The 15748-nt window shown below is 41.2% G+C and overlaps 2 protein-coding genes across 9 annotated transcripts in view; one reads left to right on the forward strand and one right to left on the reverse strand.

Annotated features, from left to right (window-relative positions):
- cd180 (CD180 molecule) overlaps positions 1-9935 on the forward strand; it is a 49253-nt gene extending 39318 nt beyond the window's left edge. Inside the window, 6 exon segments of the mRNA XM_031906627.1 lie at positions 961-1254; positions 1256-1418; positions 1540-1614; positions 2021-2442; positions 2444-2609; positions 9771-9935. Coding sequence (XP_031762487.1) covers positions 961-1254; positions 1256-1418; positions 1540-1614; positions 2021-2442; positions 2444-2609; positions 9771-9935 — 1285 coding nt within the window.
- The window catches only part of mast4 (microtubule associated serine/threonine kinase family member 4), a 294389-nt gene continuing 285820 nt past the window's right edge, over positions 7180-15748 (reverse strand). For all 8 annotated transcript variants that reach the window (XM_002934204.5, XM_012967214.3, XM_012967220.3 and 5 more), the window contains one exon: positions 7180-15638. In XM_002934204.5, coding sequence (XP_002934250.3) covers positions 12109-15638 — 3530 coding nt within the window. In that variant the 3' untranslated portion in view covers positions 7180-12108. The remainder of the gene's footprint in view (positions 15639-15748) is intronic.

Raw genomic sequence — 15748 nt, forward strand, 5'->3', positions numbered from 1 at the left:
AGTATCCCACCACAATAGCCATGGTTTTAAAAAGTGATAAAAATACGAAAATCTGAATGTTCTCCCGTAAGTATATTGTATATTATCAAAGATAAACGGGATGATGGGATTTAAATTTTACCAATGTTGGGGATATATATACTTTGACATTGTAGGGCTGTAAAGTATCAGAGCTGGTGCTTTCAAATATATCCCATTCACCCCTATGGAGGCAGCAACAGGGCAAGATGTTGGATTCTTTTGAACTGGCTGAAATGGGCACTGTGCCTGGAGCCTTAAAGGTGGGCATACAAGGGCCAATCAATATGGTACCTGACTGATCTGGGGGGGGATACAGTAAAAGGACCAAACATGAATACAACCATTTTGTATTGATCAGTTCCCTTCCCTCAAATAATAAGAACAGCAGGAAGCTTCACTTCACTTCACTTCCTTTTGGCAGAAAGTGGGAGATTTTCCCCAAAGGCTGACAATCCTCGATCAAACAGAATCACTTGGTTATTGATCTGATCCACCACAAACTGACAATACATTGCTAGATGGTTGGGTGAGATCAGCCAAACTGCTCAACCAAATCTGAGCATGTATGGCCATATTTACATTGCTACTTAGGGGCCGATTTACTAATCGAAAGCGTCCGAATGCATTTTTTTCGTAATGATCGGTATTTTGCGATTTTTTCATCGCCGTCGAGACTTTTTCGGAAATTGTTGCGACTTTTTCGTAACCGTTACGACTTGCGCGAATCGTCGCGACTTTTTTGTAGCCGTTGCCAAAAAATTGGAAAGGTTTGCCCGCCGTTTACTAGCGCTCAATACAAAAAAGTCACGACAATTCGCGCAAGTCGTAACAGCATGAAAAAGTCACGACAATTCGCGCAAGTCGTAACAGATATGAAAAAGTTGCGACGGCGTTGTTAATAGTTAATAGTTGTTAATAGTGTTATTTCTCTTTTAACAGATGCAACATTAACTTGCTGTACGAAGATGTTTTCCAGAACAACATTCATCTAAACACCCTGGTGCTAATCGGGAACCCCATACTATACATTGCAGCGAGCGCATTCAATGGCCCACTGGCCCTCAAACATCTCTTCTTACAACAAATACCTTTAACAAATGTGACTTTTATCCCGCTGGAACACTTGCAGCACTTGGAGACCCTCAGCTTTGGAAACAACTTTATCTCCTCTTTGCAGCTTCCCCACAATTTCCCCATAAAGAATCTGAGAGTCCTGGACTTCCAGTCCAATTGCAAAGATTCTCGCTGCCGATGTTGAAATTCTTAAGCAAAGCAATAATTTGAGCCTTATATTAAAGGGAAACGACATTGAATATATTGAACCAAATTCTTTCGATTCCGTCAATCTGTATAGTTTAGATCTTAAAGGCAACCGCGGTGACCTTGCAAATCTTTTAGTGGGACTTAATGGATTAACAACCCAAATTCTTGGAATTGGTGGATTTTATGATAAAGACCCAACCTCTGACATCCAGCCCTCTACATTACAAGGTTTATGCAATATAACTATAATGGAAGTCGAGCACCGCGTTCTCCTGTCTGACGACCATTCAAAGACTAGATTTAACCGGAACGCATGTGGAGTCTCTTCCTGTATTTGCAGCCCCATTTCCTTGGCAGAACTAATACTAAATCAAAATAAATTGGCCAATCTCTCGGATATTAACCCAAGTAATTTCCCAGAATTAGTAAGTCTTCATATAAACAGTAACATGAAAACAATCATTTTAGAAGACGGGCATCTAAAGACGCTTAGAAAACTGCAATACCTGGACCTAAGCCATAACGGGGTTCACTCCCCCCCCCCCCCGCCCCCGCCCGCTGCACAACTCAACTCACAGGTCTTTCTGGTTTGCGATATTTGAATTTTAGTTACAATTCGGAGCAACTATTACAAGAAATTGCCTTTCCTGAAAGTGACAAACTGAAAGCTTGGATTTCAGCAACACTCATGTTATTGTCAGTGGGTCTGGGGGTCGACCCATTTATTAACCTAAAGTTACTGAAATATCTGAATTTGTCAAGGATGAATATTAATGCCAGCAATGAGAACTTACTCAAGGGCCTTGAAAGCCAAACATTCCTGAACATGGAGAGACCTCCTTCCATATGGGAATTATACAATATTTTCCTCCAAGCTCTACATTTAGAGGTACTCATCTTATTATCCTGCAACCTGACAGCAATAGAGCATCGGGCATTTCATAAACTGGCAAAGCTTCAATATGAAGATCTCCGACACAATAAAATAACCATATTTAGCAGTAATGCGTTTAGGGATCTAAGCCACATCCACTTGAACTTTGCTTCCAACATGATTTCCGACATAGCTTCACATTTGCTCCATAACATATCAGGCACAAGCGCCATTAACTTAAGCCACAACCCAATTGACTGTTTGTGTTTCAACTTCCAGTTTTTGGAATGAAAAAATATTTGAAGATAAATCTATTACTCTATGCGGATCTCCCAAATCCATAGAAGGCACAACATTGTCTGCACTACAGTTATCATGTGGTTTGTCTGCTCCCTGGATATTTGTTATCATTCTAGGGACTGTTATAATAGGTCTGGGAGTCATATTTGGGGTAAGGTGGTGCAGAAGGCAGGCTTATTATGGCATTTAGTTGGCATGATAATCATCCATACAATACCTGTTGGCAAGTGTTAGTCCTATTTGAGTTTTTCCCAATGTATGCGTAGTTGTAATAATGTTAAAGGAGAAGGAAAGGTAAAAACTAAGTAAGCTTTATCAGAAAGCTCTATGTAAATACAGCCATAAGCACTTACAGAAACGCTGCACTGAGTCCTCTATCAAAAGAAACACAGGATTCCTTGTCTCTCTTCTGGGAACATGTTCTTCGGTATCAGTCTTCCTCTGTTAGGGTTCCTTCAGGTTTCGGGCACGAGTCTACTCAGTTCTCTCCCCCTCCCTTCTCCTGCTCCCCCCTCCCATAAGAATGCATAAGAACTCACTCCCCCCTCCCTTAGGAATGTGTGATCTGAGCTATAACGGCTATAACTGCAGCAGGAAGCTACCAAGACCAAGCTAAAATGGCAGCTGCTATCAGAGAAGGCTTCTAGGGCTCTTCTAGGACTCAGGTATGATAAATCTTTCTGCAGAATAAATATAGTGTTCTAGGTGGCACTAATGTGGCAAATCCATTGGTAGTAAAATGCCAAAATGACTTTCCTTCTCCTCTAAAGTGGGAGAATTGAGTTTTTGGATGGTTAGTCTCTAAGTTTAGCACTATTCTATGTGATCACATAAGAGATCAGTAAACACAATATCATAGCATTTAATGAAGAGCAACAGCCCCGCAATTTAAGGGCCAAAAAATGAGCAAGTTATTTTTATCACCGGAAATTTTCCATAACATTTTAGAAAAAAAAATTGTATTTCTTTTTTTTTTTTAATGAGAACAAATTTAAAAAATGTTTTATTTTATTTTTTTTTTAATTAAAAAAAGAAAACTTTACCTTCAGAATGAATACAGAAAATGTATGTAATAAATGACCTATTATGGAATCTCACCAAACTGGAATATATATATCAGTAAATATTGCCCTTGTACATCTTTTCCCTTGAGCCGCCATTTAGTGATGGGCTGTGTGCTCCCTCAGAGCTCACCTGACAGGAAATAATACAGCTCTAACTGTAACAGGAAGTAGTGTGGGAGCAAAAGGCAGAACCCTGCCCATTCATTGGCTGATGGGCCTAGCATGTATGTGTGCCCTTGGTTTGTTTGTGTGCAACGTGAATCCTATGATCCCAGGGGGCGGCCCTTAGTACTGTTTACAATTTCCGAGATTTATTAAGCTAAGAAAATCCAAATATGACACTTCCGCATCTAAAAGCCAGTGAGTTTATATAGAAGTAAACTGGAGTTATATTAACAAAATTCAAGGTATTTTTCAATTTGAGTTTTTTAGATTAACCTGAAATTCAGCAAACTCATCGAAAATGATGTGATTTCACTGTGTTCGAGTTGTTTTTAAATGATCCCGTTTTTTAATAAACAAGCACCCTATGCCTGAAACAAAATGATCTTGACAACCTGAAAAATGATCAAATATTTTTGAAACCACAATCCCTAAAATAAGAAAGAACATTTTATTTTCACGTTTGGTTCTCCTACAGTCTCCAGCTACGACCTGGGCTCTTCTTTTAAAACTACTAAATAAAGCTCACGACTAAACCCACAGCTCATTGTTAGCCAAGTGCATCCAAGAGGCAGATTAAAAATGAGAATATTTAGGAGTTTTTTCAAATTTAAGAAAAGAAAAAAATAAATTCAGAATTGCTAGCGAATCTATGAGAAAACCGTTATTACAAATAAATAAGATTAAGATAAAATCTAACTTTACAATTCATTTTGTCACCAAAACAAAAAAAAAAAAAAAAAGTGGAATCTTCTTAAGGCTGATGCCACACGAGGCGTAGGGCTGATATTTTCGGCAAGCGGAAAAACGCTTGGCGAAAATTCAGCCCTACGCCTTGTATGGAATCAGCCTTAATTTCATTCGGGTTGAATTTTTTTCTCAAGTTCCGTAACTAAAACAGATGATTAACTTCTCAGCAGCCCCCGCCATGTGCACTTGCAATTAGTGATGGGTGAAATAGTTCGGCAGGCATGGATTCAAGGCAAATTTCCATAGTTCACCATTGGCGGATTATTTTTAAAACCACAATCCCTAATGTAAGAAAGAATGAGTATTCATTTTCACTGTGTCACAACTTTTTTGGCGAAGCAAAACGGGAGAGATTGGCTCATTATATTGCAATGAAAGTTTAGATGTAACAGGCCCTGAATTGTCTTTTTTGTTTTTTTCCCCCTATTACTATAACCTGGGTTGGAAACTTCTGTAAATGTAAGATAAAGATTTTGTTTGTGGGCTCAAGTTTAAAAACCTCCTCTCCTGTTTTCACATCTTATTTCTACTCTCTTCTCTCATCACTGACTTGCTACCTCCTTATTTGCTGTTGTAAAGATAATGGGAGGCTCTGGAAAATGTATATTATACAGTATAAAAAGTCTTGAATTGAGAAAACCGGTCAGATGACAAACAAAACGTCTTCAAGAAAAACACAGCAAGTGCAGTTGGTGCGACTCATTGCTACAGATGTACCGTGGCTTGGATGAATGAGAACCTTCAAACACTTACAGTATGTATTGTAGGGTTCATTGGTTGGGGAAACTCTGCCTCATCGGCACTAGAGAAGCTCTGCTCAGGGTGATTTACAGCTAGAATTGTGCCGAGGAATAGAATTCTCACACACAGGGTTGGACTGGGCCACCGGGAAAAACCCAATCCCTGTTGCCGCTCCCCTGGCCGCTGATGTCCTCCCCTTATGCATTTAACTTACTCAAGCTCAGTGAAGGATGTCAGACGGGTGGCGGGGGCCCCTGCAGGGGGTGCGGGTGGCACGGCCGTCAGGCACACCTTGGGGGGTACAGGGCCCTGCACCCCCAGTCCGACCCTGCTCACACACTCTATATGAGACAGCAACATAAAATAAACTGATAAAGAACATTCTAAGGGACACAAAGAGAAAGACTGCAGACGGCTTGTAGATCCTTTTATCAAATGTCAGGGCTGAAGCTTTCATTAAGGTTTCAAAATGTTTGCACTGGGTTTTGAAGCAATGTGACTGGCAGCCAATGACAGAGAAAAGTTAAGACCTTTCAATATTACACTGTGTGCATTGTAAATAATTCATTCTACCATTAAAATGTAATTTTCAAACTTATATAATAAATATTTTTTTTAATAAAGGTGTATAGGCAGCCATATCAGTGGCTTGTATAATCAGCAGCGCAGCATCGGTTTTTTCAATTGGGTACGGCCTCAGCTACGTCAACTCATCTCTCCCTACAAGGCACCTCTATCCTCCTGCTGGCTGCTACTCTCACACCTCACAGCCCCAGAGAGAAAGCAGAGGTAGCAGAAAAGAAACATTTCCGTGTCAGTTCAGGCAGCTGAATCCTTCAGGAGGGGTGTCAGGTAGAGCCAATATTATGTTACCTACACACTGTAGGTGTGTCTGTACAGGCCGGGCTATACACACAAGGCTGCTAGGAGGAGGGGTACATGGCAGCAGTATAGAAAGGCTGCAGCTTACCAAAGCTCAAATAAGAGGAAATTCTAGCAGATAACTGTAATTTATCATATGGATGCAAGTCTGGAATTTCCACCTTGGCCAATAATTGTTTTTTTTGGAAGGCAGGTCATTAAGAGCCGACAGATGGAGAAAACGTTACCATGGCATTTGGCTCCAATGGCTCACCATGTCCCACCAGTGTCAGACTGGCCGACCAGGATACCAGGAAAACTTCCGGTGGGCCCAGGTGTCAGTGGGCCCTCTTGCTCCTGACCATTTGGCCTGTTTCATGGTCATTCCCTATTTCTCAATGGGAAGAAAGAGTAGAAACAGATGGAATTATAGATGCTAGCATGTAAATAAAAGAGACTAGGAGAATAAAGAGGTTGGGCGAGGGAAGGAGCAAGAAAAGTTTGGAGAATGGGCCTATGGTCTAAGGCAGTGATCCCCAACCAGTGGCTCAGGGGCAACATGTTCCTCCCCAACCCCTTGGATGTTGCTCTCAGTGCCCCCAAACCTGGAAGTTATTTTTGAATTCCCGACTTGGGGGCAAGTTTTGGTTGAATAAAAACAAGATTTCCTACCAAATAAAGCCCCTGTAAGCTGATAGGGTGCATAGAGGCTGCCTAATAGCCAATCACAGCCCTTATTTGGCACCTCCATGAACTTTTATGGTGCTTGTGTTGCTCTCCAAGTCTTTTTACATTTGACTGTGGCTCACGAGTAAGAAAGGTTGGGGATCCCTGGTCTAAGTTTTTCTGGTGGGCCCCTGGGGTCCCAGTCCGACACTGTGTGCCACCATTTACATAAATCCATGGCCATGTAATGTCAAACAAAAAACACAGGTCTGAAGGCCGATGTTCTTGAAAGTGATGGCCATTAAGGCCAAATATGGTTGGAAAATATGGAGGAGAAAGAGTCCCGTATACAGTTCATTTGTAGGGGGGAGATAAAGTAGATTGAGGGGCTCAATAAACTCCCTTCAGGACAGAATTATCAGCAGTTGTGTAAATGGGTGTACATGTACATTCAGTCACAAGAAAGACACAGAGCACTGGCACAACATCCATGCTGAATTTATTTCATGTTATGCATTGTAGCAGTATAAATACTTGCCCGCTATACAACAAACACAACATTCAGAAAGGTTTTTTTTAAGGTTTTTTTTGTGTGCTTTGTTATATAGAAAGACACCAAACACTTTATTGCACGTATACTTTGCTGGGGGGATTTCTACAGCAGAAAGAACTACAAAAAAAAAGCACGGCTTTCTAACTGGTAAGAAAAATGAGACTAATCGTTACACAAAGGCAATTGGTCTTCTCTACATAATAGTAGTAAACACTTACAGACAAGCAGTACATGAACACACAAAGAACTGTAGGACTTGAATGTAACAGTGACAATGCACAGAATACTAGCACTAAAATGCAACTCTCTCTTATACACTGACAGATACTATACTGTATATAATGGGTAACCTATGGCCCCTCAGCCATGTTCAGCCACTAGAAGCTCCCACCATCCCATAGGCTTTTCCTGGGAGTTTTACTTCGGCAACCTCAGGGAGAAGAAGGGTTAGACCTTCATTTTATTAAGACACCAAAAAGTTCCCCTGACCCTATAAAGACACAAGGCAGCAGCCCAAGGATGGAACTCTGTTCTTATGTCTCATAAGTTTACACTTTGGACCAGAAAGTACATTTTCTGATGTGTTCGTTGGGGGAGATAGTTATAGTACAGATGTTGGAGCCGGTTAGGACCCTTAGTGAGACATCTCCAAAGTAGTGAGTCACGTGTAGGGTTTTGACCCAAGGAAACCCCATTTTTGGAAGGACTGTCTGGGTTAAATCTGCCTGCCCAGTTTTCCAAATTAGGAGGTGAGCAGGATGCCTACATCTCATTCCTCAGCCAATCCGAGGCCTGCATGCCATTACAAATATACACACTATTCAATGGCTCCATAGTTCATTAAATGGAGATCACTTAGGAGGCAGAGAGATTAGTAAAATATATGTTTGACGTCACTGAAATACATATATATATGGATATTTTTCACTGCTAAACAGGTAGCCACACTTCCCCATATGATTATGGCCTGCAAGCCGGACTGGCATTCTGTAAATCCTGGCAAATGCCAGAGGGGCTGCTGTAAGATGCCACAGACAGTCACTATTTATTGGGCCAGTTGAGGGCTGTTTGGGCCTCTGTGTGCTTGAAATGCCAGGGGCTATTTTGACTCCCAGTCTGGACCTGATGGCCTAGGTGCTAATATGAGAGAGTTTTAGCAGTGCCATACACAGCACTTGTTCAAAAGCATATGTAATATTAATATAATACTGACACTTCTAAGAGTAGCAATATATTTCTAACATCAATGTGCCCCCCTTATCTGTGCATCTGCACATTGCCTTCCCTGTGATCTGCAGAGTGCCAAGACATTGTTTGCTCTTGTGCCCTGCCTGTAGGGGAAAATCCGCTCTGTCCCAGGTAAGTGGGCAGGACAAAACTGCTCTAAAGAACAGAGAAAAGGCAGGCTGCAGGCAAGTGGCAGGGCTCTTGTGAGACGGATTTCATTTTGTATTTAATCTTATTCAATGCTGCCATTATTTTAGTAGTGTCAATATCTTTCAAGTTCTAAATTTATAGATAATATATATATATCTAGATATCACACACAAACACTTTTGATTATATAGTATCAGCAAGCCACAGGTGGCAGGTTCCTATTGTAATGTATAAAATCAAATTGCATTTCAGTGACCAACGGTTCTAAACAAGATGGCTGAAGACGAATAGCTTCTGGATTCATTACAACCAGGTGCATTAGTATTTGTTAAAACAGACATCGACCACAAACCCAGCAAATGAATGAAGTGAGAGAGTTATTGAGAGGTGCACCAACTGGAATGCACTACATAAGCTACATAATGCAGACAGGTCAGTTTCTACAGTCTGTACCAATTGCTCACTGCCGGCTGAATTGAGGTTTGCAAAGTTATACTATAAGGTGCACAGTGTTTATCTGTTTGAGTGTAAAAGTGATATAAAACAATATCCTGTAGCAGTAACAAAGGGATCAGCGTGTCCGTGGTTCAGGGATAATTATTTTACCAATCTATAGCTGTTACCTTCATTGATGCCCAAGGGCTATGGCACATGTTAGGTTTAAAAAGCCAGGTATTGTCACAGGTCGTGCTGCAAGGGTTTCTCAAGAGACTAATGTTGCAAGTGAAACGGTAGCAGTGATCACTTGCTTAGTTTAGAAACAGCTAAAGGACTTTACAATTTGTAGATGTTGCTGAACAACAACAACTTTTATCAATGAGAGAAGTTTAAGGGCCGTGGCACATGGTATGTTTTAAAAAGCCAAGTGTTGTCTCAAGATGTTCTGCAAGGGATCCTCAGGAGATTATTGTTGTCCAATAGGGCAATTAAGCAGGAATTAGAAAGTGAATTGGTAGCAATGATCATGTGCCCTGGCCATTGGTTTAAAAACAGCTAGAGAACTCGGCTTTCACAGTCTTTTGCAGTTGTCGAACAACTGCCTAGATGTTCAAGGGCTACGGCACATGATGTGTGCCAAAAAGTGTTGCCACAAGACTTGCTCACATGGGTTCCTCCCGTGGCAACTGCTGCCCAACAGGACAGTGCAGCCCAACAGGACAGTGCCGCCCAACAGGACAGTGCAGCCCAACAGGACAGTGCAGCCCAACAGGACAGTGCAGCCCAACAGGACAGTGCAGCCCAACAGGACAGTGCAGCCCAACAGGACAGTGCAGCTGGCATTAGAGAAAGCCGGTGGCGATGATGTACCATAGCCCTTAGTTCAGAAACAGCTAGATGACTTGGCTTTCACATCCCCGACCCTAGGTGAAGCTGATTTCCTTTGTGCCTGATCAAGTTCATATTTACCTACTTAATTCTGCAGTGAAATGCGATCAAACAGATGTCAGTAGCATACAATCTCTTATGTGTAAATAAGGCTCTGCACAATGTAAAAAGTAAAGTCAAATTCCAAGCACCATATAGCTCCAACATGGCCCCCCCTTCTTTACACAAAATATATATTTTACAGTATTCACATATTTATATTACAAAAGAAAAGAGACATGTTCTGAAATGTATGGAGCTATTGAACACGCTTACAAAAGAATGCAAAAATCAGCATAGCTTATTAATAAGAACAGCAAAAGCTATTGAAAGAGTAAGGCCTCGCTATGAAACATCTACAGATGCCTTTAACAGAAAATCTATGGCATGATTTAGCTTGTACAGTAACTATTCACCTTTCAAAGGCTAAAATGGGCAGGGAAAAATAAATGCCTTACATTCATTAATGACAGACGTTTCTTTCTTTTGCATCAGGTTCTCCATCAAAATCCCACCTGACCAGGTTGTTGAATTAAAAGTAAAAAGGGAACAAAGTTGTTCACGCTTGGCCTGGTTGGTTAAACAGCTCTACAAAAGGGGGTGGAGATCGACCTCAACCTGTTATTGGCCTTATTGTTAAAGGGGAACCCTTCATCCTCCACTCAACAATCAACAGAGTTCACCATGAATAGAGGCCCCAAAGCATCTCAGTACTGGGGGAACTCGAGGCTTCTGCTTGCAGAGCATGGAAATGTACTCAAACACAAATGATTATAATAATGCCGCTTTCTATACTGGTTATTTACTACTATTCCACGGAGAGGATAATATGTTAGGATAATCAACATTTCTCTTGGGTGATAAAATGACAACAACATTTAAACTTGGAATGGTCAGAAATACCTTTGTAGTTTTTCCTTTGTATCTCTTTAATGGAATTATTAATAATTATTATTTTTTTCTCTGGCTTTAATAAGGGTAATATTAATTCAGCTTGGGTTCAGTCTGCTCTAAGCCAGCTTTAGGACAGTCCTAAGTGGTTGAGGTTCTTAGGGGCAAACTACCAGGTGTGTGGGGCCTGCACATCAGAGGAGCCCATTCACTCGATGCCGTAAAAGGTGATTTGGAACATACAAACAGTGTGCAGGGCTAAAGGGGCAGATTATGCAGCATGGAAATGTACCATGTAACCATAAGTATAATCGGAATACTGTGCCTGCCTACACTAAGATATACAGTTTAAATAAAACTGCTGCCATCAGTGCAGGGACCTCTCTTTACTTGCGGGTCCCCTATTTGCAACCACATAGGGACAGCTCTGGCAGGCTGCATAGACCCCCCGCTTAACCCCGTTCATCCTGTTGTAGTGTTTTAATGGTCTTATGAGAAGCCAGGTCGGGCCATGGCCTAGAAACCTAATGGGCCTGGCCTAACATCATTGGGAGTGGCCAATAATAGGAAATGCCTGGCAAAGCATTAGATGGAACTCCTCCCTTTGTTTGCTCAAAGCCTCGGCATATTGCCCTGTACTTATCACAATGTGGTAGAAAAGCCTTTATACAGAAAGCCTGTCCATATTGGTAGAGATTTCTGTACCAGCTCAGATTCTAACAGAGAATTAAACTGACAGTTAAGTCAATTATCTGTGGATTTTAATTTCTGCAAAGAAAAAAAAAAAACAAATCAAAATATTTTTTCTGACCAATGGTACAAAATTATCATTTTTTTTCTTTTTTTTTTTTTAGTTAATTTTATATTTTTGCAGTCTTATGAGTCGATCTCTTTTTTCCATACAAAACAAGTAAACAGTGAAATTCAGCAGCAAACTGTACATTCTACATTCCACACAAATTACAATATTGCAAATTTACAGACCTTTTTTCCCCCACATAGCCCTTACCCCAATCCCACAGCTGCCGAGGTCTTTCAAAATGACAACACCACATAGCACCTCATACAGCTGGGGGGTAAAACAAAAAAAAAACATGAAAAATTCAACCCCTTTACTCCAAATGACACTTTTAAAAAACTGACACAATGACACAAATGCCTGAATGAATGGTAACACTACACAGTGCTGGTTTTGGAAAACAGTCTGAAATTAGCAGCTACTACAGTAACGAGGTCTTGTTTTGTAGAGTTTTAGCAAAGTCGAATGTCTTTTCATGAGCGCTGGTTTGTAACCCCTCCTTGCCTTGCTTCTGCCCTTTCAAGTCTTTTTCAGAGGTGAGTGCACATGGGTTACCCAGGGAGACTGCTGCTGCCTTCTGTACGTCCTTAGCTACATTCTTCTTATTGGGAGACTGGTCCCTACTAATGGCTGCTGTAAGCACACAGTTTGAAGCAAGGCTGAACTGTTTTTCAGCAGAAGACTTACTGGATATGCTTTCTGCCTTTGCCCCAGCTTTGTTAGGGGACAACTGAACATCCTTCTTGGCCTTTGAAGGAACAATATTTGAAGCATTCTCATTCCTCTCCACACCTACATTAAAAGGACATTCAGACAGACGAGGTTTAGTCAAAGAGACATCCGTACGAGGAGAAGAAACAGTGGCAGACAATGCAGAAACACCATTATGTGCATCAATCAAATCCATCTTACTTTGTGCTCCTTTTCCCGTTACATTTGGAGAGTTTACAGATTTTGGCTTTTCTGTAGTTACTTTTCGAGTTTCCCTAGTTGTAACAGTAGGCATAAACTTACTTTCCCTTTTGTCACTTTGGACATAAAGTGCTTCAGTGCATTTACAATCTTGCGGCTTTTCAGGAAAGGCCGCCCCGAGTCCTAAGCCTTCAGCTGAATGTTTGCTTTGAATGCCACTTTTGATGGAGGCAGTTCTGGTGAGTTTGGGCTGTAGGCTTGTTTTCTCTTTCAAGTGAGATTTAGCTGAACACTCCTTTGGATTTAGTGGGCTAGAGCATGTGGAGCTGGCTGCCTGATGGCCACTTGAATGAATTTCCCTCATTGCAGCTGGAGTAGTATTCCTTATATTTACAGTAGAAGGAGGAATAGAGTTTGTGGTCTTTTCTGTCACCACAATATGTTTATTTTGGGAAAGAGGAGATGAAAGGGTATTGGCACCTTTATCAACTTTCAGTAAAACATCTGTTCTCTGACTAGCCATCTCTTTTTTTGATGCACCAGCACTTTGTGGTTCTAACACTCCTGGTTTGCCAGAATTGGTAGCCTTAGTTGTACTGGAGCTAGAGATGTTTGATTTACTAACAGAGTCATTGAGCTGCTCACACGATGACTTCTGCTCACACGATGACTTCTGCTCACACGATGACTTCTGCTCACACGATGACTTCTGCTCACACGATGACTTCTGCTCACACGATGACTTCAATTCTTTTCGACAGGGCAAGCTGCTTTTATTACTGGCTTCAGGTTCTGAACCAGAACAGATACTTCCAGCCATATATTGTGCCTTTAAACTGATGGTCTCTTTTTTACTGGGTGAAAATTCTCTGTTGTTTTTCTCTGGTGAAGCTTTTAGTATGGATGTGATTTCTTGGGTTTTACTGCTTGAGTTCACAGAAGAAGATTCTTGTTGAATGGCAACCTTTACTTTGATGTCCACTTTGGTGTCCAGAAGAACAGGAGCATTAGCATTAATAACAGGGAGTGGCTTAGGTACGCCTACACAGTCATTAGTACATAATTTAGTTACTGGTGCCGGACGACTTTTGCCTCCAGTGCCATGTAGTGCATGATCAGTCTTTTCAGTGCTACCAGATTTTGCTAGAATGGCCTCAACTTTTACTGCAGAGGACGCACGAGAAGGATCGCTCATTTCCCTGCATATTTTGTTTTGTTTCTGTTCCAGCAAGCACTTACCAGTAGATGCAAGCAAGCTCTTTACCTCTTGGCCATTCCCTTTGGCAGAAGCAGTCAGTCCCTCGGATGATGTCTTCAGTCCTGACTGAGCTGTGTCTGCTGTTTGATTTTGAAGTCCATTTTTTTCTCTTGATCCTGACACTTCTCTATTTGAACAAATCTCAGCAGCAGCAGCTAAATTAGATTGCAGACATTCATTGGGATTCTCTTTAATGGGTCTCTTAGGTGCAGTCTGTAAACTTACACTACTTGAGCTTGTACTGGAAAACAGTAATGTATTTTGATTATCTGACTTGAATGCAACATCGTTCTTTGAGTTTGGGCTTATTTTCTCTGCTTTTGCAACACTCTGATTCTTCTTTTCTAGCAAGATATCAGTATATTCTGTTTTTGGAACTTTCGGACCTGACAGTAGAGCTATATCTAAGGTCCCCTCAATTGGTTTTAATGAAGAAACAGATCGTGCTTCCAGTTTAAACTCTGAAGGGCTTTTTCGCACTGGCAGCTCCGTGTGTATAACTCCTGACTTATCGTTATTATTTTCACACCTACTGTTACTGGCTTTAAGTGGTGCAAATGAAACCGTGCCGCTCTGAACATTTGGCAAACACGTTCTGTTATCCAAGGGAGCAATACTTTCTGTGGGTAAAAATGAAGGTTTTGCTTGAATATTTTCATGGGCTTTTGACTTTAAAACCAAACAAAAAGTGCTTTCTTTTTCTTCTAAAGACTTCTTCTTTCTTATAAGTTCACTGTTAGCTGTACAAGCTGAAGATGCTTTATCTACATTGTCATCCCTAGAAAGTATTACCCTATCACATGAACTTGGGGCTTTCTTGATCTCACATGATATGTGAATATTTTCTGCTGCCTGAGGACCGTGACCGTGTAACTGACCATCCATGCATCCACCATTTGATCGAGAAATGACGCTCTTGCTAAGAGTATCTTTAAACATGATCCCACCAGAACGGCTCTCATAGGTCGTGAGTCTATGCTCTGACAGATTAGTCCTTTTAATAAGATTCTGGTATGATTTGTCTTCCTTCTCTTGTTCTGCTACTGTAACCGGATTGCCCAATTCATTGTGTAAATCATGCATTAGACTTTGTTTTAAAAGAGAATCTTGCCTTTCTGGCAAATCTTTTTTCTTCATAACTATTTTGGCTTTTAGTTTCTCCTTGTCCAGCTCATCTAATGACTCTTGCCTACCTACCTTCCTTGATACAGGACGTTTTAGGCATCCCTGCTCCACAGGTTTAACTCTGGTACATGCCGGGACATCACATACATTTTCTTCTAGGCTTTGAAGTGCTAAATCCCTTTGTAGTGGCTGCTTATGGATTTCTTCTTTAGTGACCTCCAAATTGTGCTTGCGAGAACATAAGTGCTTTTTTTCGCAGCAGTATGACGGTGAAAGTTTTTCTTCTGACTGGACTCGCTTAAGTAGTGGAGACCTTGGTGGTTCTGCGCTTTTTGGCCTAACAACGTGCCTTACAATGGTTGGAGGAGAGTGCATTTTTGCAGGGAAGTTGGGAGTTGCTTTTGAGTTTCCGACTGAATGACCATGTAGAGGTGAAGGAGACCTCTGGGGAGATGGTGGCTGGGGGGTCGGTGATGGTGTTCTTGCCAATGGGGAAAGAGGTATGCTGCCAGCAGATTTGCGTCTACCAGACCTATATCTTTGACCCCCCAATTTTGGGCCCAAACCATGCAGGGTGCTGGGTCTTATGTGTCCAGACCCTGCTGGAGAATTCGGTGCACTTGAACTTGGAGAGCTACTTTGTGACGAATTAGTACCTAAAGAGAAGAAAGGAAACATTAAATATACATATATTTATTGGTGTAAGAGAAAAATCGACTTTGCAGCAATCATACACCTAGCAGTTAAGTTTCTGCTACTATTAATA

Source organism: Xenopus tropicalis, chromosome 1, assembly GCF_000004195.4.
Source record: "Xenopus tropicalis strain Nigerian chromosome 1, UCB_Xtro_10.0, whole genome shotgun sequence".
NCBI classification, from domain to species: domain Eukaryota; kingdom Metazoa; phylum Chordata; class Amphibia; order Anura; family Pipidae; genus Xenopus; species Xenopus tropicalis.